The sequence below is a fragment of the Notolepis coatsorum genome, assembly GCF_963971535.1.
Source record: "Notolepis coatsorum genome assembly, chromosome: 4".
NCBI classification, from domain to species: Eukaryota; Metazoa; Chordata; class Actinopteri; order Aulopiformes; family Paralepididae; genus Notolepis; species Notolepis coatsorum.
The window spans coordinates 143,026,224-143,053,359 of record NC_140168.1 but is presented as its reverse complement, the minus strand read 5'-3'; the positions used below and the strand labels follow the sequence as shown (position 1 = coordinate 143,053,359).

Sequence of the window (27,136 nt, the reverse complement as noted above, 5' to 3'; positions counted from 1 at the left end):
ACTTTATTAAGCCCGCCGGCTGGACCACGTTTCAATTAAACAAAGTGAGTTAATTCTCTCTCTCTTAGCCAACTCAGCTAACTTTAGCTGCTGTTAGCCACTCAGCTAATGCCTCTCTCTCTCTCTCTCTCTCCTCTCTCCTCTCTCTCTCTCTCCTCTCTCTCCTCTCTCTCTCTCCTCTCTCTCTCCTCTCTCTCTCCTCTCTCTCTCCTCTCTCTCTCCTCTCTCTCTCCTCTCTCTCCTCTCTCTCCTCTCTCTCTCTAATTTCGCCGCGTGTGGGGCATAACTACTCAGACCATGAATGGTAACTTGTTTAAAATGACCAAATATACATATGTGTTTATTATTGAATCGATCTGACATCATCTGAGAGAGAGAGAGAGAAAGAGAGAGAGAAAGAGAAAGAGAGAGAGAGAGCGAGAGAGCTGTGCGTGTTTGTGTTGGGCTATTGGAAACGTGGTTGCATTTGACTGACTGTGATCGTATATTGATCGATGGCAATGGTGATAATATTCGCCAATGCGTGCCTTGTACATGTTTGCAAAATGTTTGGTATAGCGCCCCTAGTGGAGAAGAATCCACGAGCCGCCACTGTGTTAAGGATATCGTGATTCTTTTATACAGTTTTATGTGATGCTTTTGTGTGTGCTGGATACTGTTTTTAACGTTATATTTGTATGTCTGGACCCCAGGAAGAGTATAAATAAACAAATAAACGAATGTAGTGGAATACAATATGAGCTTTGTTTGCGTCCCCCCCCTCACCTTGCTGATCTGCTCGATGCCCTGCAGCGTCATGTCCGTCAGCATGTTGGACTCGATGCACCTCAGGAAGACGTCGTCGTCCATCTTGTCCACCACCTCCTCATCCTGGACGGGGAGAAGAGTGACAAGCGGAGATATAAACAGACGGGACAACAACACCGTGCCGTATAGTAGTAGTAATCAGCTACCACTACAGGGTCGTCTGAACAGATCCAATCAATGACTATGAATCACCCATCGACATTCATTGCACACACACCCACATGCACACACTCGCTTTAAACAAACACTCACCTTTAACATTCACTTGGACACTTTCAACACTACACCACATTGCATCTATTTTAGGGCTGTCCCCGACTAAGGATTTGGATAGTCGACTTTGATTGGCCGAAATTAGCCGATAGTCGACTATTAAAAAAAAAAACATAAAAAAATAAGTATATATATATATCTTTTTTTGTATCATTCCATTTGGGGTGTGGGGTGCTTAATGTCTGAAGGAGTCTACGGAAGGCTTCTTGTCATCTGCAAAAGCATGCAATTGGTACACTGATGGATGCATCTTGATATTTGTCTAGTGTGTTCATTAGATGGGTGAAATCCTCTTTCAGTGCCTCTGTACCTGTTTCCTTAGGCAATTAGCCTGGTATGCGTGCCATTAGTGTTAGCCACGCTTCTAGGCCTCTTTTCTTTTGGAAAGAATGATAAAAGATAAAAAATAGGGGTGCTCCAGTAGCACACCATGTTACCGCGCTGCGTCGCGGGACTCCGTGCTGCGTCACGGATCTGGTTGACTCCGAGTTCGATTCCCGGACTCGCCGTCATTTGCCGAATGTCTCCCCCTGCTCTCTCTCCCGTTTCACCCTACAACTGTCGGTCATGCTTGACCAGAAAAGCGATAAACGCTAAAAAAAAAAAAAAAAAAAATTAAAAAAAAAAAGATAAAAAATAACTAGACAATTCCGCACAGGGAAATTGTGAAAGTGTGGGCGATGCCTGTACACCGCCGGCCAACGGGAGAGGGTAGAGCCATATGAAATCCGTTTTATTATTTTCCAAATTCTATTTTATTTTTTCCCAAATTCCATTTTTTCCGTTTTAATATTTCAGAATTCTGTATTTTGCTTTTTATGCTCATTTTACCATCAGTAATAAGTCTAATAAGTGGGAATGAATAAATGTCCACAATTGAATAAGATATAACAGTCCATTTAATGTTTTTAAGTGCTGCAACTCAGAAATACAGTTCAATTTTACACAATATTTTTCAATTAATATTGTGACAAAATAAAAATACATATTTCAAGTGTAAACAAGATACAGCTAGCTACTACTGACATTATCACAATGACAATGTCAGTAACCTAGCTATATCTATTATATTGTGATGAAATATAGTAATGCATAATTTAGGCACCTTTAGTTTAGTTTATTTCGATTATAAAGGACAGTGTATAATGACAATCGTTTGCATTAAACAAATGGATGGGTGCACTAGATTTAGCAAGAAGCTATCATTTCCATCTATAGTCCTATGTACTGTAACGTTTCATAGCTATTTAAGTTTATTTAGATTATAAAGGGCAGTGTATAATGACAATCGTTTGCATTAAACAAATGGATGAGTGCACCAGATTTAGCAAGAAGCTATCATTTCCATCTATAGTCCTATGTACTGTAACGTTTCATAGCTATTTAAGTTTATTTAGATTATAAAGGGCAGTGTATAATGACAATCGTTTGCATTAAACAAATTGATGAGTGCACCAGATTTAGCAAGAAGCTATCATTTCCATCTATAGTCCTATGTACTGTAACGTTTCATAGCTATTTAAGTTTATTTAGATTATAAAGGGCAGTGTATAGACAATCGTTTGCATTAAACAAATGGATGGGTGCACCAGATTTAGCTAGAACTTCTAGAAGCTATCATTTCCATCTATAGTCCTATAACGTTACATAGCTATTTAAGTGTATTTAGTTTATAAAGGACAGTGTGTAATGACAATCGTTTGCATTAAACAAATGGATGGGTGCACTAGATTTAGCTAGAAGCTATCATGTCCTAACGTTATAGCTATTTAATCACAATAGTGTCGCAAGTGTTTTTGCGGGTCCAGTCCACGGAACGTTGACAGAATTAGCAAAACACCTCATCACCGGAGGCATAAAAGTCATTAGGATACTGTTCTGCTCTGAATTGAGGACTTATTGTGGATTTTTTTAGCTTCTTGACGATGTTAACACTGAAGCAGCCAGACGCTTGAGCACCGCTGTGTTGTGTGTAACACGCTGTAGCGTCCCCGCCTCCCCGGTCGCGTGTGCACCAAACGTTCCACCCAAAAACGAAATTTCAGTCCAGATTAGGCCAAATTCTGCAATATTCCACGTTTTGCAGTTGATTCCATTTTTATTGGTTAATTCCGCGATTCCGTCCGCGATTCCGTGAACGCGGATTTCATATGGCTCTAGGAGAGGGTCTGTATTGTCTCTGTATTGTCTCTTTCCACAGCAAAACGGTAGGCAAGGCACCTTGGTTGAGAAATGCAGGCTTCAATCTACCGGTATGTTGTTTAGTCTATCTGTTCAGTACTGTTCAGTACGGTTTCAAGATGCACAATGAGATCTTCTTCTTCTTCTTCTTATTTGAATTTCCGGCAGTGTAGACGCATCGTGGCGTATTACTGCCCTCCACAATTCTTGCTTCGTCCACACTTGAGAAAGTTTACACTCCTCTTCTTCTTCTTCTCATCTTCAAAAAACATTTCTATCGTCTCTGTCTCCTTCTTCTCTGCTCCTCTTGTCATACAATCACAATACAAACATCATCTCCTCTCTTGGAGGGCCCCCCCAAGAGGGGGAACCCTCCATCTCCAATGAGAACTTCTTCTCCTGAGAGAATTGTTGAATTGTTGAATATATATAGAACACAAATGTTCTAGAACAGTGGTTCTCAAACTGTGGTACGCGTACCACTGATGGTACTTGGTGGTACTGCTGGTGGTACTTGAAACAATAATTTTTTTTAAATTATTATTATTATTTATTTTTTGTGCAGTTAGGCCACTGAACTTAGAAGCAGGCCAGGCCAGTTTTTCTAGTTGCGGCGGCGCGATAGTTAGGGCGTTTTCACACCTAGCTCGTTTGGAGCTGTTGTTCTGAAACCTGGAGCGTTTACCCCCTATTTCGGTTCATATGTGAACACAGCAATCGCATTCTGTTGCGGAACAAAACCAGCGGGCCGAGACCACCTAGAGGGTCTCGGCGCACTTCCAACCGAACCCGACGCGACTCTTACGCTGTGAGAATGCAATCGACTTAACAAACCGACACAACTCACTTGCCGTACTGTATACGCGCTGCATGATGACGCTTTCGCATTGAATTGTGGGCGGGATCAGGTTGTAGTCTTTAGGCTAGATCGGTAAAGTTAACGCGCTATAGACCACCGCAACACTTCCGGGATTCTGAAATCGGGGAGGAGATAGCAGGGGGGAGCAAATGAATGAATGTGGATGAGAGCCGTGATGTACGTGGTTGCAGATACGGCTGTGGGGGTGCTGGAGACATGATCGAATAGACTTGTATGCGCCTGAATCTCCTGAACACGGCGCGAGCCATTCCTAATCGATCAGAACTAAATCGGCAGCGAAAAAGCCCGTTTTTAAGCAGCTATTCCCCATGCAGATGGGCAGATTGCCTACAGATTGTGACACAACGCACACGCGCCCTGGACTGTTCCATCAGAGGGGGGAGCTTCGGTGGTAGTGTGAGTGGCTACAGACCACTGCACTTAAATATAAACATTAGTCTACCTGGAGACTCAATGAGGTAATTGTAGATGTCGCCATAAGACGCGTCTGGTCATTTAGTGGGATCATTGTTTCATTATCCTGTTCGGCTGAAAGGACACTGACCACCGAAGCTCCCCCCTCTGATGGAACAGTCCAGGGCGGGTGTGCGTTGCGTCACAATCCGTGGGCAATCTGCGCATGTGCATGGGGAATAGCTGCTTAAAAACAGGGTTTTTCACTGCCGATTTAGTTCTGATCGACTAGGAATGGCTCACGCCATGTTCAGGAGATTCAGGCGCATACAAGTCTATTCGATCATGTCTCCAGCACCCCCACAGCCGTATCTGCAACCACTTACATCACGGCTCTCATCCACATTCATTAATTTGCTACCCCCACTCTCCCCTCCCCGATTTCAATGTAACACGGAGATTCAGGGTTAGGGGGGGGGGGGGGGGTGCACACCCCAAAATCTGACCAATGAGTGACAGTTTGCTCGCGCGTGCGTTTGTTTTGGTCCGCTGTTAACACAGCCGTGTGAACACAAACGAACTAAGGCCATCGGTGACAACAGAGCTGTCCCAAATAGCTGCAGCTACCATGTGTTATCAAGTTATTGTTATAAGGACCCCAGTCCAAGCTACAACAGTCTGCATTACCTTAACAATTGTTTGTATTGAGCCGTATTGTATTGTACCCATTATGCAATATGTTAAATAAAGTTTACATCCATTCATTCTGCTAGCATTAACGATTGCATGAGCAGCTGGCTAACGTGAGCTATCATTAGCTATCAGACCCTGTTAGCTCAAGCTCCTCTTTCAATCTTAACAAGCATTAAACAAAATGGCCCAGGCAGTCATCTATTCACTTTTGTTTAATACACGAGGCGTTGTCTCTAATGTTATCTAGCTACTGATAGCTCCCGATATCATCAGTTTGGTGCTGGCTGGTTAACGTGAGCTAGCGTTAGCTGCTAGCCACAATGCTATACTGTTATACTGGCATATTCCATTCACGTTAGCATGTAGCTAACAATGTAGCTAACAACATCTTTTTTGAGACTAAACTATCCGCTCTTGGTGGTCACTTGTGTTGATGTTAGTTTTGTTTCATCAACAAATGAGAGGCAGAACACAGTGAATGTATCAGTTTTGTTTATTGCACTTTTATTACACTTTGCTGAAAAATAAGTGCTGCATAGGCATTTAAAGATGGCGGCTTGTTGACATTTTCTTTGCAGGAAGTGTATTGGCACATTCAAGTTCTGATTGGTTGAAAATTGCCTTCATGTTCGCCACCTACTGCCATCTACTGCTTTGGCATTGTACTACATCACTGTGCTCAGGAGGCAAAACGAATGTCTAACTCTGCTGCCACTACGTTGCCACCTGGAAAAGCGAAACTCATCTGAAAAACGAAACGAAAACACCCTAGGTGTAACTCCAGCCTAAGGGACAAGTTTCAAGTTTCTTTAATAGTTGTCATACAGAAGTACAGACGTGCAACAGAAGTGCAACATTGTATCATTATAGTCCCTGTGTCTCCCTGAATCGGAACAAAGCAAACGAACTACAGGTGTGAAAACACCCTTAGATAACCTAAGTGGGGAACAACCAGGAGATCAGTGACAGAGAGTAATGCAGTCTAAACAGTCATACATCTTTTATTCAACTTCAGCCCTGATCATAACCATTTTTATTTTTAGATTTTTTTGTAATGTCAGATAAAAAATACTCCCACTTTTCTGAAAAGAGTTGTTAAATCTGACATTACAATTTTTTTTTAATCCATCTAAATCTGTGTTGTTGCTAATCATTGACACATGCCTAGCCTGTAATAATTCCCCCCAGAACAATTTACTTTGCATTTGATATATTGAAAATATTTTACTGTGTTTTTTTTACCAATAATTATCACACAAACTGGCATTTAAAGGGTTACAATTCGAAAATGTATTGAATATGCGTTTTCTTTTTTTTCCACAATAATTTGTGATGCCCATCACAAACACTGGAATTTAAAGGGTAAAATTTCAAAAATGTCTGCACCATGTGCTGCACTGTATCCATATCCCCTACCACTGCACTTTACTGTCTTATTGTTGTCTCACTGTTCTGTCCTGTTTTGCACTTATTTATTTATCATTATTATTATTATGTTCCTATTTGTGAAAAAATCAATCATGCACTGAAATGTCAAATCACGTTCCATTCGTACCTGTACAATATGGTGAATAAAGAAATCTGAATCTGAACCAGAATGCAGGAAATTAAGTCTTTGTAACAAAATAATTCCTGGTGGGGGACCCCCACTTAGAAAGTGGCCTGACTGGGGCTATATTTCACACTATATTTCCCAGCGTGAATTATTTCCCCAGTCCGGCCCTGCTTATGTGAGTTGTCAATGGACAACAACATGCTGTGTGTGTGTGTGAGAGTGTGAGAGAGAGAATGAAGGACAATTGCTTGCTTAGAGAGAGAGAGAGAGAGAGAGAGAGAGAGAGAGAGAGAGAGAGAGAGAGAGAGAATTAAGTACATTTGCTGAAATACAGTTCTTAATTTTCTCACTTGCTATGTGAGAAAGAATGTTAGTTATTATGTTCTCAATGCCCCTTGCATTGTATGAGTTGTGTGGAAGAGTTTGCTAGTTCTAGTGCTACCCCTTTGTACGTTGTGGCTGTGTCTGACAAAAGTTAACAATAAATAATGGTATTAGGAATACATTTGCCTCCTGCGTGAACTGTGCATAGCTGAATAGACTGTATTTTAACGTCGGTCATATGGTGGTACTTGGAGAGCCAGCTACGTTCTCAGGTGGTACTTGGTGTAACAAGTTTGAGAACCACTGTTCTAGAATGTTCTATTATGACATCATACTGTGACATCACAAATGTTCTAGAATGTTCTATTATGACATCATACTGTGACATCACAAATGGTCTAGAATGTTCTATTATGACATCATACTGTGACATCACAACGGAACATGTTTGAGTTCGTCAGGGTTTTTCGAACGGACGTTTGAACCTTCGTTTTTAATTAAAAAATTTAAATAAAAAAAATAGACAATTAGACAAATAATAGACAATTCCGCGTGGGTTTGTCTGGGAGGAGTTAGCGGGCAAAAATCGGGGGAATAAATAAATAATAAATAGTATAGACTACAATAGTGTGGGTGGTCACCCACACTAATAATAATAATAAATATATATATAATTTTTTAGCATTCGACTAAGGCCCCGTTTAGACGGAAACGCTAGCAGGTGAATCCGCAAAAATATTTTTTCGGATGTGCCTTTCGTTTATACGGAAACAGCGTTTTTACGGGGTGAAACCGCAAAAAAGTGAGACTACCTTCCAGGGTGGAATTCCTAGAAACGCAAAAGCTTTGCGCTCTCGTCTAAACTGTTAAAACGTATAAATCTGATAAAACGATGACAAAAGGGTTGTCACGGCTCTGGTCGCGCGTACTGCTTACGTCACAGGTAGCAGGTATGCGCCAGTAGCCGAGACGTAAACAAAGCAAGTATGTCTGACTTATATCAACGGAGATCACCTGAAGGCTACATTGGCAGTACTTTTAACCCTTTCACTGCCACACGACAGAAGGTTAACCCTTTACTATCACACAACCGGCTGTCGTGTGGCAGTGAAAGGGTTAAATACACAAGAATCTGTCCCGCGGCGTGAGTGGACCCACTGTCTGTGAGTGACTCTGCTTTGGTGCAATCACATTCCCCATCCACAGTCTGCGAATCAGAGGCAGAGTAGGGCGGGTCTTCACAGCACGTCATGTGACATATGCGCCAATCGTGCGACAGTGGGGCTCCGTCGTCTCGAGTCGTTACAGCGTCGTCTGCACGCAGAATTCCATCCCAAAACGCTTGTCTAAACGTAAAATTAAAAGTGAAACCGCAAGATGACTTTTGCGGTTTCTGTTCACAAAACGCTCGTCTAAACGGGGCCTAAGAGGTTGGCAGTCAACTACGGCTCCTTTCGATCGATTAGTCGACTATTGGACTAATAGGGGTCAGCCCTAATCTATTTATTATAGAAAGATTTGCACTACATCCATACATGATATTTGCATTTTGTACTTGTACTGTTGTATATTGCAGGGGTTCCCAAACTTTTCAGGCCGGGACCCAGAAAATAAGCCGGCAGAGAGCCGCGGCCCAATGCACATCGGCAGGCTTTTTTTTTTTTTCTCCAGGCGACAATCCAAGCCAAATATCACTTCAATCCTATTACCGGTAAGTTAGTTCAAGTTAGTTATTCATTTATATGTGCTATTTATGAGAGGGCTAACTTGTTGCAAAATAATGATAATAATAATAGCCTCATTCAAATACTATTGTTGCTTCGGTTGTTTTCAGCGTTTTATGTGCATAATCTGTTATTTAGGCCCCGTTTAGACAAGCGTTTTGTGAACAGAAACCGCAAAAGTCATCTTGCGGTTTCACTTTTAATTTTACGTTTAGACGAGCGTTTTGGAGTGGAATTCTCCGTGCAGACGACGCCGTAACGACGGAGACCCGCTGTCACACGATTGGCGCATATGTCACATGACGTGCTGTGAAGACCCGCCCTACTCTGCCTCTGATTCGCAGACTGTGGATGGGGAATGTGATTGCACCAAAGCAGAGTCACTCACAGACAGTGGGTCCACTCACGCCGCGCGGGGCAGATTCTTGTGTATTTAACCCTTTCACTGCCACACGACAGCCGGTTGTGTGATAGTAAAGGGGTAACCTTCTGTCGTGTGGCAGTGAAAGGGTTAAAAGTACTGCCAATGTAGCCTTCAGGTGATCTCCGTTGATATAAGTCAGACATACTTGCTTTGTTTACGTCTCGGCTACTGGCGCATACCTGCTACCTGTGACGTAAGCAGTACGCGCGACCAGAGCCGTGACAAACCTTTCGTCATCGTTTTATCAGATTTATACGTTTTAACAGTTTAGACGAGAGCGCAAAGCTTTTGCGTTTCTATGAATTCCACCCTGGAAGGTAGTCTCACTTGTTTGCGGTTTCACCCCGTAAAAACGCAGTTTCCGTATAAACGAAAGGCACATCCGAAAAAATATTTTTGCGGATTCACCTGCTAGCGTTTCCGTCTAAACGGGGCCTTAGTTTGAAATGTTCGTTGAAATAAGTAGATTTTTCGTTTTTGTTTATTTATTAAGTTAATATAAAACCATATAGTCACATTTTAGAATACAATAGAATAGAATTTTAGAATACAACTAGAAACACTGTACTGGCCTGCTTCTAAGTTCAGTGGCCAAAAAAAAAAAAAAAAAAAAAAATGTCTCTTTTTTTTATAAAATCATCTCGCGGCCCACCCGTGGCTGCTCACGGCCCACCTTTGGGTCGCGACCCCGACTTTGGGAACCACTGGTATATTGCATAGTGTTTTGTATAGTGTTTGGACTTTTTTTTTTACTGTATGGAGCACATTCTCAGGGGGCTCATGCAGAACCAAGCGTTTCACTGTAATGTATGGTACATGTACTATATGTGACAAATAAAAGCGAACTTGAAAGCAGGCCGTCGCCTCTCACCTCCTGGAACTTGTTCTCGTCGCTGTTCATGATCCTGATGCGGAGGACCAGCTTCTCCGCGTTGTCGTCGTTGAAGATGCAGTTCAGGTCGTCTCCGAACCCTAGAGGTCGGGGGGGGGGGGGGGGGGGGAGTACGTTGAGGTATTGGATAATAAGATGTGCCATCTTAGTCGACTAGTCGGCCACGCTCTTCTTTAACCAGGCCCTTCAAATTAGTCATTATTTATGCATCCCCCCCCTGTGCTGAATGAGTCATTTCCTATAAAATTATGAGCACATTACAATAATATTCACGAAAAGAAAACCTCATCATACTTGTTCATACTCTTTGCACACCCAAACCCAATTGCACAGCCCTGCTAAATATTCCATCCCACTGTAGTTATTTTTATTCCAATTAGTGTATATACTTGACCACATCGTGCACAGTTGTACAGCCCTGGCCTATTTCTATTTTATAATTCTATTCTATTGTGCTTCTATTTTTATTTAGTTTATATCCCATTGTATTATATTCCACCTTTTTATTTTACAGTTGTACAGCGCCGCCTGCCTATTTTTATTTCATAATTCTATTCTATTGTGCTTCTATTGTAATTTAGTTTAGCACAATTGGAGGGGGGCTCCCCACCCTCCAGAACATTTACAACAAGCGTTGCACGGGCAAGGCTAAGAGAATCATTAAAGACTCCAGTCACCCGAACAACTGCCTCTTTGAACTGCTGCGGTCAGGCAAGCGATACCGGAGTCTCAAGGCGAGCACAGAAAGACTCAGAAGAAGCTTCTATCCCCAGGCCATCAGGCTGCTAAACGAACAATGAATGAACACTACACAACAACAACCACCAAACGCACATAGCACACACATCCACACGCACACACTCACTTTAAACAAACACACTGTAGCACCCACTCCACACACTTTATAGCACACACCCACTTTAAACAAACACACTGTAGCACCCACTCCCCACACTTTATATTTATTGATGAAGGATTGCACTACAACTCGTACACCTTACTGTAAATTGTACCTAAAATTGTACCTCATCCCATTTCTGCTTTGCACTAGATAGTACTGTACATTAGTACACTGCATAGTATTGTATATTATATGGTAACTCAGAACATTGTACATATGTCTATACCGAACACTGTGACCTCATTTTTCTTCTTCTAAATTACATGCTATATTATGTTATTTGATACTATCTTGTCTAGCACAGTCTCTGGAGCGTAACAGTAAGAAGCATTTTGTATGAAAGTATTCTGTACTTCTGTATGACAACTATTAAAGAACTTGAACTTGAACTTGAACTAGTTTATATTCCATTTAATTCCAACTTTTTATTTTATTATCCGTCCGTTAATGTCGCACCGAAAACGACCAAATCAAAATTCCCTGTATGTGAAAACCACTTGGCAATAAAGACCTTTTCTTCTGACAACCATGCTTTGGGTTCGCCTATGTATCTTTAAAGAAGTCATTCGACATAACCACATAAAACAATCTCTATGCATACCGCATACTAGGGCTGAGCCCAAACGTTCAAACCTTTAATTATTATTATTAGGGATGCTCGATATTGGCTTTTTTACCGATACCGATATTGTCCAACTCTTAATTTCCGATACCGATATCAACCGATATCAATATAGGCAGGGTTCCCCCCCCCAAAAAACGTAATAATTTCAGGTAATTAACATTACATATCTCTTGTTGTGGAATTAACACAACATTATGCATACTTTTGACAATAAATAAAATCCGAATTTGTTCTTACTTGCTTGCCTGGGTAAATAAAGGTTCATGCCAATCCACGGTGTACGACGTTATTGAGATCATATTTAATTTTTTCGCCATGTTATTCATAATTCCCTCACGGAGCCTGGTCTGATGCAGTGGGAGCATGCACAACTCTGCAACGCTTCAATACTGCCGCCTGGTGGATGATCGGCAAGTTGCCAAACCGGAAATGGACAAGTCGATCTCGGTGCGTCTGGGAAATGCGTCCGGCACTCGCATATTGTTGCGGGACTGTATACACACATCCGTGTGTAGCGATCGCTGCCATAACGCAATAATCGATACGATTTGGCCGTTTATTATGATTATACAAACCGGAAATGGATTTAGGAGATCGCCGTCAAATAAGTGTGATCTTTTTCCTCCAGTCTCATCGTCAAACGGTAAGAGGACGCTGACGTCATTTTCAGCGCGTTTGTTTATTATTATCCATGCAAACTGCTCTGATCAATATATCACCCATACTACATAAAGCATTTACTGACTATCACGGAATTATAAACGACCCCCCCCCCCCCGTTCATCAGCGCATGATCAGTCATAACGTTTAGGATCATGTACAGTTGAACAGTTTTAATATAGCGTGTATCGCCAACAAACGGCATTTGATAATCTATATATGCGTTTATGCCTATATCTCTTGTTCTAGGAATTACTGCAGAAAACGATAACATATTTATATTCTAGACGGTATTTTCGTATGAATCTATGAATGAAAAAGTCAAACGTTCCTACATCCTGAACGATAGATAATCGATGTTGAATGAGCCATAGTAATGTCAATTTAGCAATACAATTTAAAAAGTTATAGCCCTGCAAAGAAGGTGAACATCTCCATAGGCTTACAGTGCTGACAGAGAGTGGTATAAGATGCTCAAATTGCGTGGCAGGGAATGTGTTAAAGAAAGTTGATTTAATTGATTTAGTTGGGATGGGGCTTCTCCCTGGGCTGGTTCTGGAAAGTTGTTTAATAAAAATAAAAATAAAAGACTAATTTAATCAGATTTATCACTTTATTCAAATTGAGGATTTATTTTGAGGATATATATATATATAAAAAAAAAAATTAAAAACGAAGGTTCGAACGTCCGTTCGAAAAACCCTGACGAAGTTCGAATCCCAAAAACAGGCTTCGGGGACAGCCTTACCGCATACTAAGAATCTCCGCGACTGAAGACGGCAGGTATCAAATAAATGAAAAGACAAAACCAAAAGCACGACACCAACCTGCGTTGATCTTCTCTGCGATCTGCTCCATGGTCAGCTTGCGGTCCGTCATGTGCTTGCGGTCCAGCTCAATGCGCAGCAGCCAGGGAGAGATGCGCGTCACGTCGAAGTCGGGCATCTCGTAATACACGTTGACCCACTCCTGGTCCTCCGTCACCACGGTGCTCTGGGGGTTCGGGTCGTAGTAGATGGCCGTGTTGGCCGTCACCTGAAGGGGAGGGTGGGGGGGAAGAGAGTGTATTCAGATAATGAGGTAATAATGGCTACTGTCCATTGAGAGCTTTGGAGTTCTGGAATTCCAGCTACCGAGCGCTGCCGCCGCCTCACCTTGCGCAGGGTGGTGTGCTCCAGGCGACAGAGGATGTCCTTCGCCCGCTCGGCGTCGCGCGCCGCCTGGCCCAGCAGGAACACGGTCAGCGAGGGGGTCTTGGGCCTCTTGGAGATGTTGATCAGCTCCTTGAGACGGGGCACACCCAGCGTGACGTTCTTGGCCGACACACCGGCGTAATGGAAGGTATTCAGGGTCATCTGGGTGGCGGGCTCTCCCAGCGACTGGGCGGCCAGGGCGCCCACCATTTCGCCCGGGTGGGTCTGGAGAGAGAGAAGAAAAAAAAAAAAAAAAAAAAAAAAAAAAAAAAAAAAAGAGAGAGAGCGAGACTCCGGTTAATTAGACGGTCCAGGAGCAAGTCTTGAGACCGCCAAGAGGGGGCGACAGAGACCGGCTCTTGCTCCAAAGGGAAAGCTTTTATATTCCCTTTAGCACTGCTGCCTCACAGCAAGATCCTGGGTTCGAACCCCAGCAGGGGTTCGCATGGGTTTCCTCCAGGTACTCTGGTTTCCTCCCACACCATAAAGACATGCATGGTAGCAGGGACTACAGATGAAAACTAGCTCATTAGCTAATTCTGGCACATTTACATTGATGTGGAAACTGAAGATGTTGATTAATGTGCACTGTCCCTGGGTAAAAAATATATAAATAACTTAAAACTTAAACGTATTCACTTTCTGGATTGTTTAGAGCCTAGAGGCCTCAATGAGGAAAATATTTTTAGCCGTTTCATTTGATTATTTATTAATAATCTTTATTTTCATTTATCATTCTTTATATTTATAATTTAAAGACTGCTACTATGGGTCATGAGTGTTTATATTTCAGTAGTTCCAGATGTAGTCCTACTCTGTATATATATTTCAGATTTTCATGCTTCTGAAGAGGTTGTGCTTGCAAGTTGTATTTTGTGCAGATGTCTTGTTGATTGTGTTGTCACTTCCTGTTTGATTTGTATACATTTGGTCACTTACCCTTCATGCAAGCCATTTTCTGAAGAAGGTGCATTCACCGAAACGTCATGATTTCAGGCTGCCAATAAATTTGAAAAACCTGGAGTGCGTGCCTGGACTTGTTTCCCTATTTGTTATGTATAGTATCAGAGGTTACAGCACCCAGTGTCAAGTCAAGTGAGGTGAACTCATTCTTTTTTGCAATGTTGATTACTAACTGACTGACTCGCCATTGTTGAGTCTCGCACCGGAATGTATCCTGGTCTGGTTTAACTAGACTTGTCTCGTCTCGTTTGTACAGCACTGATGGGCTAGACTAGAGGTATGCATCAACCACAGGGGATTAATAAGTCTTTACTTTTTCAAGTCAGATGTTCCAACATTTTATGTTTTCTCTCCACCTTCGTCATCACACCCACTTCCGACATTTTGGATACCAACAATGACAATCTACCAGGGTGTAGGAGCTATTTGATGGTTTTTGTGCTTAGTTTGTAGTTTGTTAAGTTCATCACTGGGTGGCAGCACGGAGCACTGGGTGGCAGCACGGAGCGCATAGGTTTTGAATAAAGGCACAGGTGTAGGCTATGTCAATCAAGGTATCTAGGTATGGGTGACGGAGAGATCTCACGGTTTTTACCGCATGAACACACGCACGTACCCTCGCTCGGTTTAAGTATTATTAACAGCATTATGAAGAAATAATTGTTTGGCTCATCACATGTATTATGCTAAATACTTCAATTAAATGGGAACATCACCCAACGGCAGGTGACACAGACTCGACATTGTGTATTTTCTAATTGCGCGTCAAAGACGAGGAATCCCTGCACCCAACCGGGCGTCTAACAGGACATCAGGATAGTCGCTACACAGGGTATGGGCAGGTTTTGACAAGTAAAATGTAAGACCTTTTAATACTTAGAGCAAAATGTAATACCAATTGCACGACCATACTAGCAAACATTTTATATTTAATATTATTTCATATACCGACAGCCGGGCTGCCCTCCCAAAAAAATGCAATACCGTTGCAAAAAATAAATAAAAATTAAACATTTTAATACTTTTTATGGAATTAAATGGAGAATTGTGAATTTAATACCCTGCAGATACCCTGAATAATTAGGAAACATTCTGTGACCCTCCTGACAGCCGGGCAACCCCCCCCCCCAAAAGAAAACCTGTGCAAATGAAACCTTAAATTGAGAATTATGAATTGAATACCTTTTTTTTTAACTTGTACTTTTTTGCCACAATAAAGCGCTGCACGGCCAAAACTCACGATGGACTGGTTGAACTTGGTCTCGATCTCCCCCAGCAGCCAGTCGAAAGCCTCGGTGGAGAGTCGGAACTCCTCCGTCATGCGCCGCGAGCACAGGGTGGAGCGCAGGTGGATGTTGAAGAGCAGGGTGGCGTTCTGCTGCGCCTGTTTACTCAGGTGGTCCTCGCCATTCACGATCACCAGCTTCGTGCTGAGGTCCTGGGTACCTGGTGAGCAGGGGGGGAAATGCGTGAATTAAAATCGGGCTCCATTTGATCGGAATTGGCACGTTTCAGAGATTTGTGAGGATTCATTTATTGCAAAGTTGCAGCGCCCCCTCATCTGCACCTTTGTTTACACCATTTATTTTTCATATTCAGAGTTTAAGTTTATTAATTACGGTATATTGTTAAGCACAGTTTATTTTTCATATTCAGTTAATTATATTGTTTACACCATTTAGTTTTCCTCATATCTCTTATATTCAGAGTTAATTATATTGTGTACACAGTTTAGTTTTCCTCATATCTCTTATATTCAGAGTTAATTATATTGTTTACACCGTTTATTTTTCTCATCTTTTTATATTCAGAGTTAATTATGGTTTACCGGTACACATTTTTCAGACATCTTCCCTCGTGCTCAAAACACCTGATGATGAGGAAACAGTCATCGGTGAGAAAAGTGTGTTTCCCACCATATCAAATGTTAACTCTTAAACCTCTGGACACGGTCTATCATTCTCTTACATCACAACACTGTTGGAATGGAATCTTGGAACCTATTCTACACGTTCAAATGACTGGTTGGTTCTCCAGTTGGTCTGAACTAAGAAAAAAAATTTTTTTCCCCCTTTGATGCTTCCAACACCTGAAAGGCCCTCCAGCTGACTCTGAAGCTGAAGGTTCTTCCTTCTCTTGCTGCATTTACAAGTATGATCTCTGACCACTGTAGGGCTGTCTTAAATACTTCAAAGCTTCGTTCGATGGCATGAGCTTCGAACATAAAAAAAAATCGAAGTGTAAAAAAATGTTGCCTCCAAAATGCATCACAACGGCGACGCCAGACAAAACATTAATAAGGCTATGCCTATGCTGCTATGACTAATGTGTTACCAAGTTGGCTAATGTAATTGTAATTATCTGCTTTTGTAGGTGCATTGTCTGATATAATTATAAATTATAAATTAAATATAATATTATTGTTTGCTTGATAGACGAAGGTTGCAACATAATTATGTAATGTCATGTCGTTGGCTGTGAGAGCAGCCCCACTGCACCCAGGCAGCGCAGCCGAGTGAAACCTTGTTGGCTGCGTCACAGTCACGAAAGGAGCTACTTAATTAATTAATCCAATCCACTTTATTTATAGAGCACATTTAAAAACAACAAAGTTTACCAAAGTGCTATACAAGTCCCACAACATAAGATAAAAAATAATAAAAGCTTCGAATTAAAATCGAAGCTCGGCCCCGAAGCTTCGATTGCCAAAAAAAGCTTCGAAGGTCAGCCCTAGACCACTGTGTGTCAACTTGTAACCGTCTTAGCTGGATCTTTTTGTATGGAACTGCTGATAAACCCCCGTCTTTGTTTTGTAAGCTTGTCGTAGTTGTAAATCGGGGTAACCTCAAGTGTCTCACGAGTGGAAATAAAAGTTTGAAATTCCGAGTGCAATGCCTTCCAAGACCGTCTCAACGCAGCCGCTTCGGCCCCCTGAGCAGCAGCCTGCCTCGGCACGTAGGACATGTGGGGCCACGCCATCGTGAGGGTTGTGTATTCTTAAAACATGTAAAAAAAGGTAAGAACTAATGTAAAAGCTAGATGCGTTTACATTTTTTGAGAGTTAAATTATGGAATAGCCTTAGTGACCGGTTGAAGTTGTGTACTTCTCAGGGGAGACAAAAAAAAAAGCCTTAACACATTGGCGCCTAGCCACGGAGATGTCCGTGTTTCGAATCCAACGCTAGAGGGCCATCCACGGACATGTCCTTGGCAAGGTTGTTTTGGCTTTTATTCCATTTTAATAACCTACTCAAGGTCACCGAGCGGCACTGCAGAAGTACCCTACTCTTTGAATTCTGAAAAGTGCATTACCGGCCAGATCCTCTTGGGGGCGCTGTCTCGATAATGCAGTGTGCCCTGTGGCAGAACGGTGCACTTTTTTTTTTTTTTTTTTTTTAACTTTCAATGGAGTTTCCAGTTAGCTGGATCCTATATGTGTAGCCTGTAGCTTGGAATACCTTTTGCAACACCGAATTCACTATGCAGTAAAGGAATATATCATCAGCCAATGGACATATCGATCTACCAGATGGTGATCGATAACTGGGAAATCCTTTTGGGGATCCAACCGGCCCACGGTAAGATCTTTTTCACGTAAATTACACGCTGATCAGGCCTTGTTATGATAGCCATCCACCCAATCAGCGAATGTGGTAATCAATAATCAGAAACGACGTCCATCGCCCACCCCCCCCTTTCATGCATTCATGGTGGACCATCAATACCGACAATATGCATTTTGCGTTTTAGCTCTAGCTTCTGTAGTGCCGAAACGCTGTTCGATTTAATGTTATTAGCTTAGCGCCCTGTATCTCGCCTTCCAGGAAATATACTAGCCCAAATCCCATATAACGCTTATATTCACGAGGCTATAAAATGAGAACGTATTGATGAAAAAAAAAAATTCTTTAAGTCTCAATTGACAATGAGAATGGACAGCTAGCAATACTATAAAGTATAGATTTTGCTCTACAAACAGCCTCACAAACTATGCAAGTCTATTTTGAAAGGCTGGCTGTGTAATTCTGGAGTACAGTTTTGAGTAAAACATCAAACATGTTTTTTCTTTCAAAAAATTATATCTTGCAGCATATTTTTCATACGTTTTTCTTTCTTATATTAAAATATATTTAGTTTTTAAGAATTTGTAAAGGATAGGCAAAAATAAGCATGTGCTTCAGCCTATTCTTTTTTTTCGGTCGTTGATTTTGGATTTTGTGTGTGAGCTTGTCTTGAATATGTACATGTGATTTTTTTTCTTTTTCTTTTGTAAGTCCACACGGGTGTGTTTTCATCCTTCCCTCCTTCCTTCCTCTCTCTTTAGGCAGCCTACGTTCTACTCTTAATATAGCCGACACGTACGGCCTGGGAGGCTTTATATAGCGGTAAGCGGTGCTATAGAGGCCACAGACATCTGGTCTCTAATCCCGTCTCCTCGTCTCGTCCCACATGAGACCTCGAGGAACGACACGATGGAGACGAGGGAGGAATGTCGACATGTGCTTTCAGGGCTCTGCCCACCATTCTGCTGAGTCTCGACCAGGGGGTAGTCCGGAGTAAAGCTGTCCCCGAAGCCTGTTTTTGGGATTCAAACATTCGCCAGGGTTTTTCGAACGGACGTTCGAACCATTGTTTTTAATCATGCAAAAAATTTGCTCCTAAATCATTTTTCTGGTTGAGTACTGTCGAGTCTCGACTTTAGGCACATAGCGCACATTTATGCATATTGCTGAGGTTATTAAGTGTAGTAGTACCTACTTACTGGTCACGGGAGGCTTCAATAACGTTTGGATTGTAATCCATTTTGTGAATACATTTGTTGAAACAACAACTTTGTAGGCCGGCGGCTCATGCTATCTTAATGTTAGCAAGCTAAAGGGCTGTGTTCTGCATAGCTTAATTAACGTGCATAACATACCTGTGTAACGTTAAGTAACTTGGGTTCCGCTGGGAGACTTCAGCATCACTGCATACACTTGGTTTAATCCAAACGTCCATTAGGAAACATATTGTATTATGAAATAAGACGGGTGAATGTGAGTCACTCAACACTTCTTTTTGCATGATTTACCGGTATTCATTTCCTGATTATGTATGACGGTGACCCCTCCTCATCATCGACTAGACTGTGTTGTTGTGTCTGTGTTCGCGCGTGACTTTCGAATTATTGTAAACACAACATAGTACTGTGATATTCTGATATATATCACATTCTGATTTCTGATATATATTTTCAGTGTAAAATAAATGTAAAAAAAATGTCAACGTAAATTTTAAAGTGGAGGTTCGAACCTGTTAATTAAGATTTGAATGCCAACGTAACGAACGAAGGTCCGAATGTTCGGGCTCAGTGCTAGTCCGGAGGGGGGGGGCGTAATAAGGGGGCCGATGTAATGACAGCTGTTGACTGAACGGTTTGCTGTACGTACCCTCGACCACTCGCAGCGGGTTGAGGTCGGTGGGAGTACGGATGTTGATTCTGAAGATCTTCTGGGCGTTCCAGATCATCCTGGCCAGATTGCACGGCAGCACCACCTACAGGGCAGGAGGGAGGTTGCATCGTGTGTTAACTAAGTGCCTCACACCGGTGCTTATGCATTTTGGAGAGAGAGAGAGACAGAGAGAAAGGCAGAGAGGGAGACAGAGTAAGAGAGACAGAGACAAATAAAGAGACAGAAAGACAGATAAAGAGAGAAAGAGACTGATAAAGAGACAGAGAGAGAAAGAGACAGAGACAGAGAGAGAGAGAGAAAGAGACAGAAAGACAGACACACACCTTGCTGTCCCCGGTGGGGAAGATGGCTCTGAGGATCTCCCTGTCCTCCTTCATCTTCTCAAACTCCCTCTCCAAGGTGGTCTGCACGTGAGCGTTGGTCAGCACGTCCTTCACCACATCCTCCTGCAGGGTGCGCCGCAGCGCCCGCTCGTTGGTGCAGTCGAACCGAAACCTGGACGGATTAGACAAGGGGGGGGGGGGATAAGGTTAAGCCACTGACCCAGGAGCTTGTGAGCTGTGATAAGAGCGTCACCAGCAGTGCAGAGTAGTGAGGCAGGCAGATAAATCAATCCTCACTGTCCATTCATTACTTTAACCTAGGGGTGGACGGTATAAACGGTATACGGTATAAACGGTATGAATTTGCTCTACGGTATGGATTTTGACTATACCGTGTAACCGGTAGGGCAGCTCTAAAATAGCAATGACGTCATGTAACCACAGCGCGACTATTTCACTCGCATTTGCCCCTAAAAATAGATAGAATTAGTCATAGATAATAGATATGTGCGAACTGGAAAAAGTTATTTAGGAGGCTTCGCGCAGTGGGCGTGCCAGCCCCTACTGCACGCATGTAAACACGGGTCTAGTAGTCTAGTGGGAGGACGGCGGCGTCTCCCTGAGCTAACGTTAGCTTAGCTACCGTTACAAAATGACCCAGTCAACTATTCACTTTTAGTTTAATACATGATGAGGCATTGTCTAACCGAACGGTATCTAGTCGGCCAGCTACCGATAGCTCCCGACATCAACAAACGCTCCACAAAGTCTAGTAGAGGGTTAGGGTTAGAGACGTGTATGCTACCTGTTAGCTCACGTTAGCGCAAGTTAGTTCACCGTTCAAAACGAAATGTCCCATTGAACTAAATAATTCACTGAGGCGTTGTATTAACGTTATATATCCGGCTAGCAGTAGCTACAGATATCAATGTCTTATAACACTGATTCGATGCGTATTCGAGCTGAGGGCTTGCTGAGCACAGTTAAGCAACGTTATGCCAATAGGGTCCAGGTGCAGCGCCGGAGAATCCTGGCCGTAGCTCTGCTCGAGGCTACTCGAGTATAGGTCCAGGTGCAGCTCCGGAGAATCCTGGCCGTAGCTGGAGGCTACTAGAGTACACACAGACAGTGGAGCTTGTTGCGTGGTGGCAATGTCTCGCAGATAATACAAGTACAAGTCTAATTATATAATATATATATTTTATAAAAAAAATAAAAAAAATATAAAATAAAATAAAATTTTTTTTTATCAAAAACGATGATACCGTGATATATACCGTTACCGTCTATGCTTCAAATTATACCGTGATATACATTTTAGACCATACCGTCCACCCCTACTTTAACCATTACAGGGTGTCTGCAGGTTTCAACCAGTTACATTTAAGACTTTTTAAGACATTTTTAATACCACTTAAGAGCTCAATTGAATAAAAATGTCACAACCATTCTAGCAAAAAAATTACGTAAAAAAAAAAAAAAAAAACACATAGCGACACTGCGGCTGCACTCGCACGCCAATTTAAATTCTTGCACGTTCCATACAAGCTCCCGGTAGCCCCGACTTGAATACCAAAACATTTCATATATTTAATATTATTTAATCTCCCGACAGCCAGGCTGCCCCGCATTTTTTTTTTTTTTTTACTACCGGTGCAAGTCATATTTAAGATTTTTTTTATACCTTTTAAGGCCTTAAATTGAGAATTATGAATATAATACTTGAAGACTTTTTAATACCTTTTCATTTTTATGAGTTTAATACTTTTGAAGACTTAAAACATAAATGTTTAAGATTTTAATACTTGAAGACTTTTGAATAGCTTTCTTTTTTTTTTATAAATGCAATACTTTTTAAAATACCCTTCTTTCATGAGTTTAATACTTTTAAAGACTTTAAATACCTTTACATTTGTATTAATTTAATACCTTTACATTTTTATGAATGTAATACGTTTGAAGACTCTTTAAATACCCAGCAGATACCCTGAAGATATTTCACCACCACCACCCTCCACCCTGTGTGTGTGCGCGTGTGTGCATCGGCCTCTCCCTCACTTCTTCTCGAAGGCCTTGTGCGAGGGCTTGAGCGTGGCCATGTTCTGGAACTCCACAGCCTCTCCCGCCAGGCCGTCCTCTCCGTAGCGCAGCTGCACCACCTGGTTGATGGAGTTACGCACCGTGGCATCGTACTTCACCATCACAGACTCCATGGACTTGATCAGACGCCGCTGGATATAACCTGGTGCGGAGAGGGAAGGGGGGGAAAAAAACACATTGAGTCATGAACTGTGTTTGTTGAAATGGCCGGTACATGGAACAGTACATATTGATGCCAGATTATAGCCAGAGGCTCATTTCAGTCTGTCGTCCCCATTGCAGGTTGATGTCAACAGATCAGACAAATTACAAATGTACACAGACTTCATAACCACAAGAACAGACAACAGTGTACAAGTTACTAAACTACATAACCACAAGAACAGACAACAGTACATTTACAAGTTACTAAACTACATAACCACAAGAACAGACAACAGTACATTTACAAGTTACTAAACTACATAACCACAAGAACAAATAACAGGACATGCCAGGGTTAGAAAAATTAAATAAAAATCCAGGGCTTTTTTTGCCCCCCTTAATTGATTTTCTGGTGCATTTTTTGGTATTTCGGGGGCACAGAATTTGTACGATGAAAATTAATTCCAGGGCTTTTTTTGCCCACCTTAATTGATTTTCGGGGGCATTTTTTTGTATTTCGGGGGCACAGAATTTGTATGATGAAAATTAACATAAAGATTATAAAACATTGGGCGGCTACGTGGCGTAGTGGGCAAGGCGCTCGCCACGAATGACGGAGACGCTGGGCTTGCCTGTTCGAGCCCAGCGCTCCACATTGCTTTCAGTTTAGCTGGTCGTTCATACTAATACACATTGGCCGTATTAGGGGGTGGGAAACTGATGGGTGGGGATCGGGCGTTGTGGACAGCGACTCCTACAGGTCGGTTGGTGCGCCTGTGCAGTAGAATCAGGAAGTGTCGGGGGCAGCGTGAGCCTCCCACGCGTTACTCCTCGCCACTGAGAGATCGAGCTGCGCAGGTGAAAAGATGCGACTGCTGTTACCTCAAGTACTGGAGGGGACTTGTGCTATGTATGACTTAGTCCACATTGCAGCCGGCTTGTGGGAGGCAAGAAACAGTGTTCGTGACAGGGGAGGGTTGAATTGGATGATACGAAATTGGGATGGGAGAAAAATATAGAAAAATGGGAGAAAAAGTGGATCAAAAAAAAAGATAAAACATTGTCGACACTTTTTTTCCCAGTCTTCGTCCTATGTTTGATAACGTAATGTTAATGTCTCCATATATAGGGCTCTACGCTAACCTTTTTCCCAAGGAGCACATGTGCTCCTAAATAAAATTAAAATAAATAAAATCTAAATACAAATTTAGGAGCACACAAAGAAATTTAGGAGCACAGTGAAAATTGTTCAAGTAACAGAGTTTATTAACAAACTATTTATTACATGCATATTATACTGTGTGTGTGCATACTAAGTGCTAAACATCTGTGCAAATAGCACATACCACCAAAATCACACATTGGCCCATGCCTACTAGACGCAAAGGATATCGGTTGTCAAGCTGCTTTTGTATGTTGTAGTGTTGTCACGATACCAACATTTTGACTTTGATACAGATAGGAAAGGCAATGGAATATATTATTAGATGACAGAACATGGAAAATCCTTTATACAATTATTTAATTCATTATAATTGAAACGCTATTGAATAATAGTTAATTAATAGTTAATACTAGGGATGCACCGATATGAAAATTTGCCACCGATTCCGATTGTTCAACTAACACAATCGGCCGATACCGATAGTTCAACTAACACAATCGACCGATACCGATATTTGTGGCATTTTTTTTTTTTTTTTTTATATGTTTTATTTTTTGGTAATTTTTTTTTTACAATTTTTTTTCTTTTTTTTATGAAACTACTGTATATTTGTGTTACAAATTGTGCTCACCGATATGAACATAGGCCTCTTTACTTACTTAAAAAAAGGAAACATCAAGAAATAGCACTATCTCTCTCCCAGTATGTTCTGCAGGGCTGCAGCTAGATACTAGTTCTCCCAGTATGGTCTACCGCAGGGCTATTCAACTGGCGGCCCGCGGGCCAGATCCGGCCCGCGGGATGATTCTGACCGGCCCGCCAAAGATTACATGATAATAAAAAAAAAAAAAAAAAAAAAAAAAAAAAAAAAAAAATTTTTATTTATTTTTTTACTTTTTTCTTTTCATGTCAACGTTAACACGCACAATTGAGCCAAAAGTCACTCAATTAATGACAGATTTCATTGATAAATTGAGGGAAAACTTTGCAAGTCGATTTGATGAATTTGACATGTCCAGAGAATTGATGCATTTTGTGAGCAACCCATTTGCCAATGTAGCTGCTATTTCCACAAAAGGACAAGAGTTCCTTGCATCACTTCACATTGATGAAGGTCTCCTGCAACTTGAAATAATTTACATGCAAGCATCATCTGCTCTGAAGCAGGCACTTGAGAATGAATCCACCACAACATTTTGGATAAAGTGTATTCATGTCAAGACATTCCCCAAAATAAAAACGCTGGCAATATCTGTGCTAACAATGTTTGGCTCAACATACACCTGTGAATCCAGTTTCTCTCACATGAATGCCATTAAAACAAGCAACGTGCCTCCTTGACAAATGAGCATTTGCATGCATCACTGTTTGCGGGTAGCCCTCACTTCCTATGAACCCTCTTTCTCTGCCATTGCCCAGTCAAAGAAGTGCAATCGCTCTCATTAGATGTGTGTATGTAGGCTAGGCCTGTCTGCCCCCCACCCCCCTGATGTTTGAGAGTTAAGAGTGGACAATACGTGCTAATAAGATGCTGTGATTTGCTGTTGTTGCACAGACATGAAGCACTTTTTCATAAGCTCAGCTGCACTATAAATGTGTTTTTTTGTTCAAGTGTTGATGTTAGAATGTTCAGATGGACATCATGCACTTGTTTGTTTTTTATTTTATTTTTATATTGAAATGTTGAAGAGGAGATGTTGCAGTTGTTGCACAGTCATAAATGAAGCACTTTCTGCAGGAGATGTTGCAGATGTGGCACATAAATGAAGCACTTTTTTTGAAAAGTATACTACTTTTGCAATGTAGTTAAATAAAAGTTGTGAAAATGTGGTTGCGTGTTTGGTCAAGTGTACATATATTCATAGCACGGGGAGGCGCCGTGGCAGTCCGGCCCCTGGCCCCTTGGGTTTCTGACAATGTGGCCCCCTGAACAATTTAGTTGAATAGCCCTGGTCTACCGGCTGGGCTGCAGCTGGATAATTGTCTCAAACAGAGTCTCAACCAATGAAATTTTGATTGACAGTCGATTCTGCCAATTACGTCACACACTAATCGGCAAGCGCATATACATTTTTTACTTCGGCTTTTGTCCGCCATTGATTTTGACGTGAGAGGTTTTCTAGAACAACAACGGCGCACGGCGCGGCCAACGTTTAGCTTTTAGCTCCGCAGGATGACTTAAATGAGGCATAATGATTTTACTGCAACAATTGTTATAATAAAACAAAGCCTTTCTATACATGTGTCTGATTGAAAACTTTATTAACAGATTGCAGAATGGGTAAAACTCAGGGCTCTATGAACAACGGAAGGAACTGAGCTAGTATGAACGCGGGCTTGCTACGTTCGGGTAAATAATATGCTGATGTTATTGAACGTGTAACACTAACTATATAACGTTAATGCCACAAAACGAATGCCTTGTTAATCATAAGTAGTAACTTTGATGCAGTAGCTTGTGTGTGTGGGGGACTGGGGACCGTTGTGGAGGTCGCGAGTGAACTTTTTTTTGTCTTTTGACGCTACACAAATTGATGGATATTTATCGGCTACTGCCATTGGCACATTCGAGCTTATCGGCCGATAGGCCGATAGGCCGATTGCAGTCAACAAGGCACTTATCGGCCGATACCGATACCCGACCGATACATCGGTGCACCCCTAGTTAATACAATTATTCTGTTACAGCTACAACTGAGCTATAATTTATACGTATAGCTACTGTCCATCAATGTCTTCCTTTTGAATAAAATAGGTTCAGGAGAGAGATGTAGAGAGGGAGAGAGAGCGAGACACACACACAGATAGACACAGATATTCTCAGCCAGCCCCCCTATCCTCTCAGCGTTCCCAGTGATGGGCTTACTATGTGCGTGTGTGTATGTGTGTGTATGTGTGTGTATGTGCGTGTGCAAACGGGAACGGGACACACATCTGTGCAATAGCACACACCACAAGTCACTGGCTGGCCCACAGTGTGCGTGTATGTGCGTGTGCTAACTTCGCTAACGTTATCCGCCTCAGTAACATTAGCTGCCTCGCCGGATTCCTCTTTCTCCTCGTCTCTCTTTTGCTCAAAATAAAAATGAATGGGTTTCATGGCTGGCTGAATTGTTTGCGTTGTCTGATTCTGAATGTATAACTTGCCTATGGTACCGTGACTTTCTTTTCCAGCGCGTATCTGTGTTCTCATTTCCTTTCACTCGCATGAAACCAGCCGCGTCACAGCAGGAAACTCTACTGTGATTGGACGTTTATGCGCCTTGTGGGACTTGTAGTTTCTGAACTATTAACAGCGGAGCGTTTGTAATCTTCACTCGCACACTGCGAGTAAATGATTTTTCCGGTTCGCACACACAAATTATTAGGGGCAAAAACGAGCGAAATTAACATTTACAAGTTACTAAACTACATAATCACAAGAACAGTGGATAAGCTACATAGATGTATTTGTGTATGTATA

The 27,136-nt window shown here is 41.9% G+C and overlaps 1 protein-coding gene across 1 annotated transcript in view; it reads right to left on the bottom strand.

Annotated features, from left to right (window-relative positions):
• The window catches only part of polr2a (RNA polymerase II subunit A), an 87,311-nt gene that overhangs the window by 22,955 nt on the left and 37,220 nt on the right, over positions 1 to 27,136 (bottom strand). Inside the window, exons 16-23 of the mRNA XM_084312994.1 lie at positions 22,323 to 22,506; positions 20,265 to 20,436; positions 19,918 to 20,023; positions 15,729 to 15,934; positions 13,487 to 13,750; positions 13,160 to 13,367; positions 10,126 to 10,226; positions 766 to 870 (exon numbers count right to left, since the gene is read on the bottom strand). Coding sequence (XP_084169120.1) covers positions 766 to 870; positions 10,126 to 10,226; positions 13,160 to 13,367; positions 13,487 to 13,750; positions 15,729 to 15,934; positions 19,918 to 20,023; positions 20,265 to 20,436; positions 22,323 to 22,506 — 1,346 coding nt within the window. The remainder of the gene's footprint in view (positions 1 to 765; positions 871 to 10,125; positions 10,227 to 13,159; positions 13,368 to 13,486; positions 13,751 to 15,728; positions 15,935 to 19,917; positions 20,024 to 20,264; positions 20,437 to 22,322; positions 22,507 to 27,136) is intronic.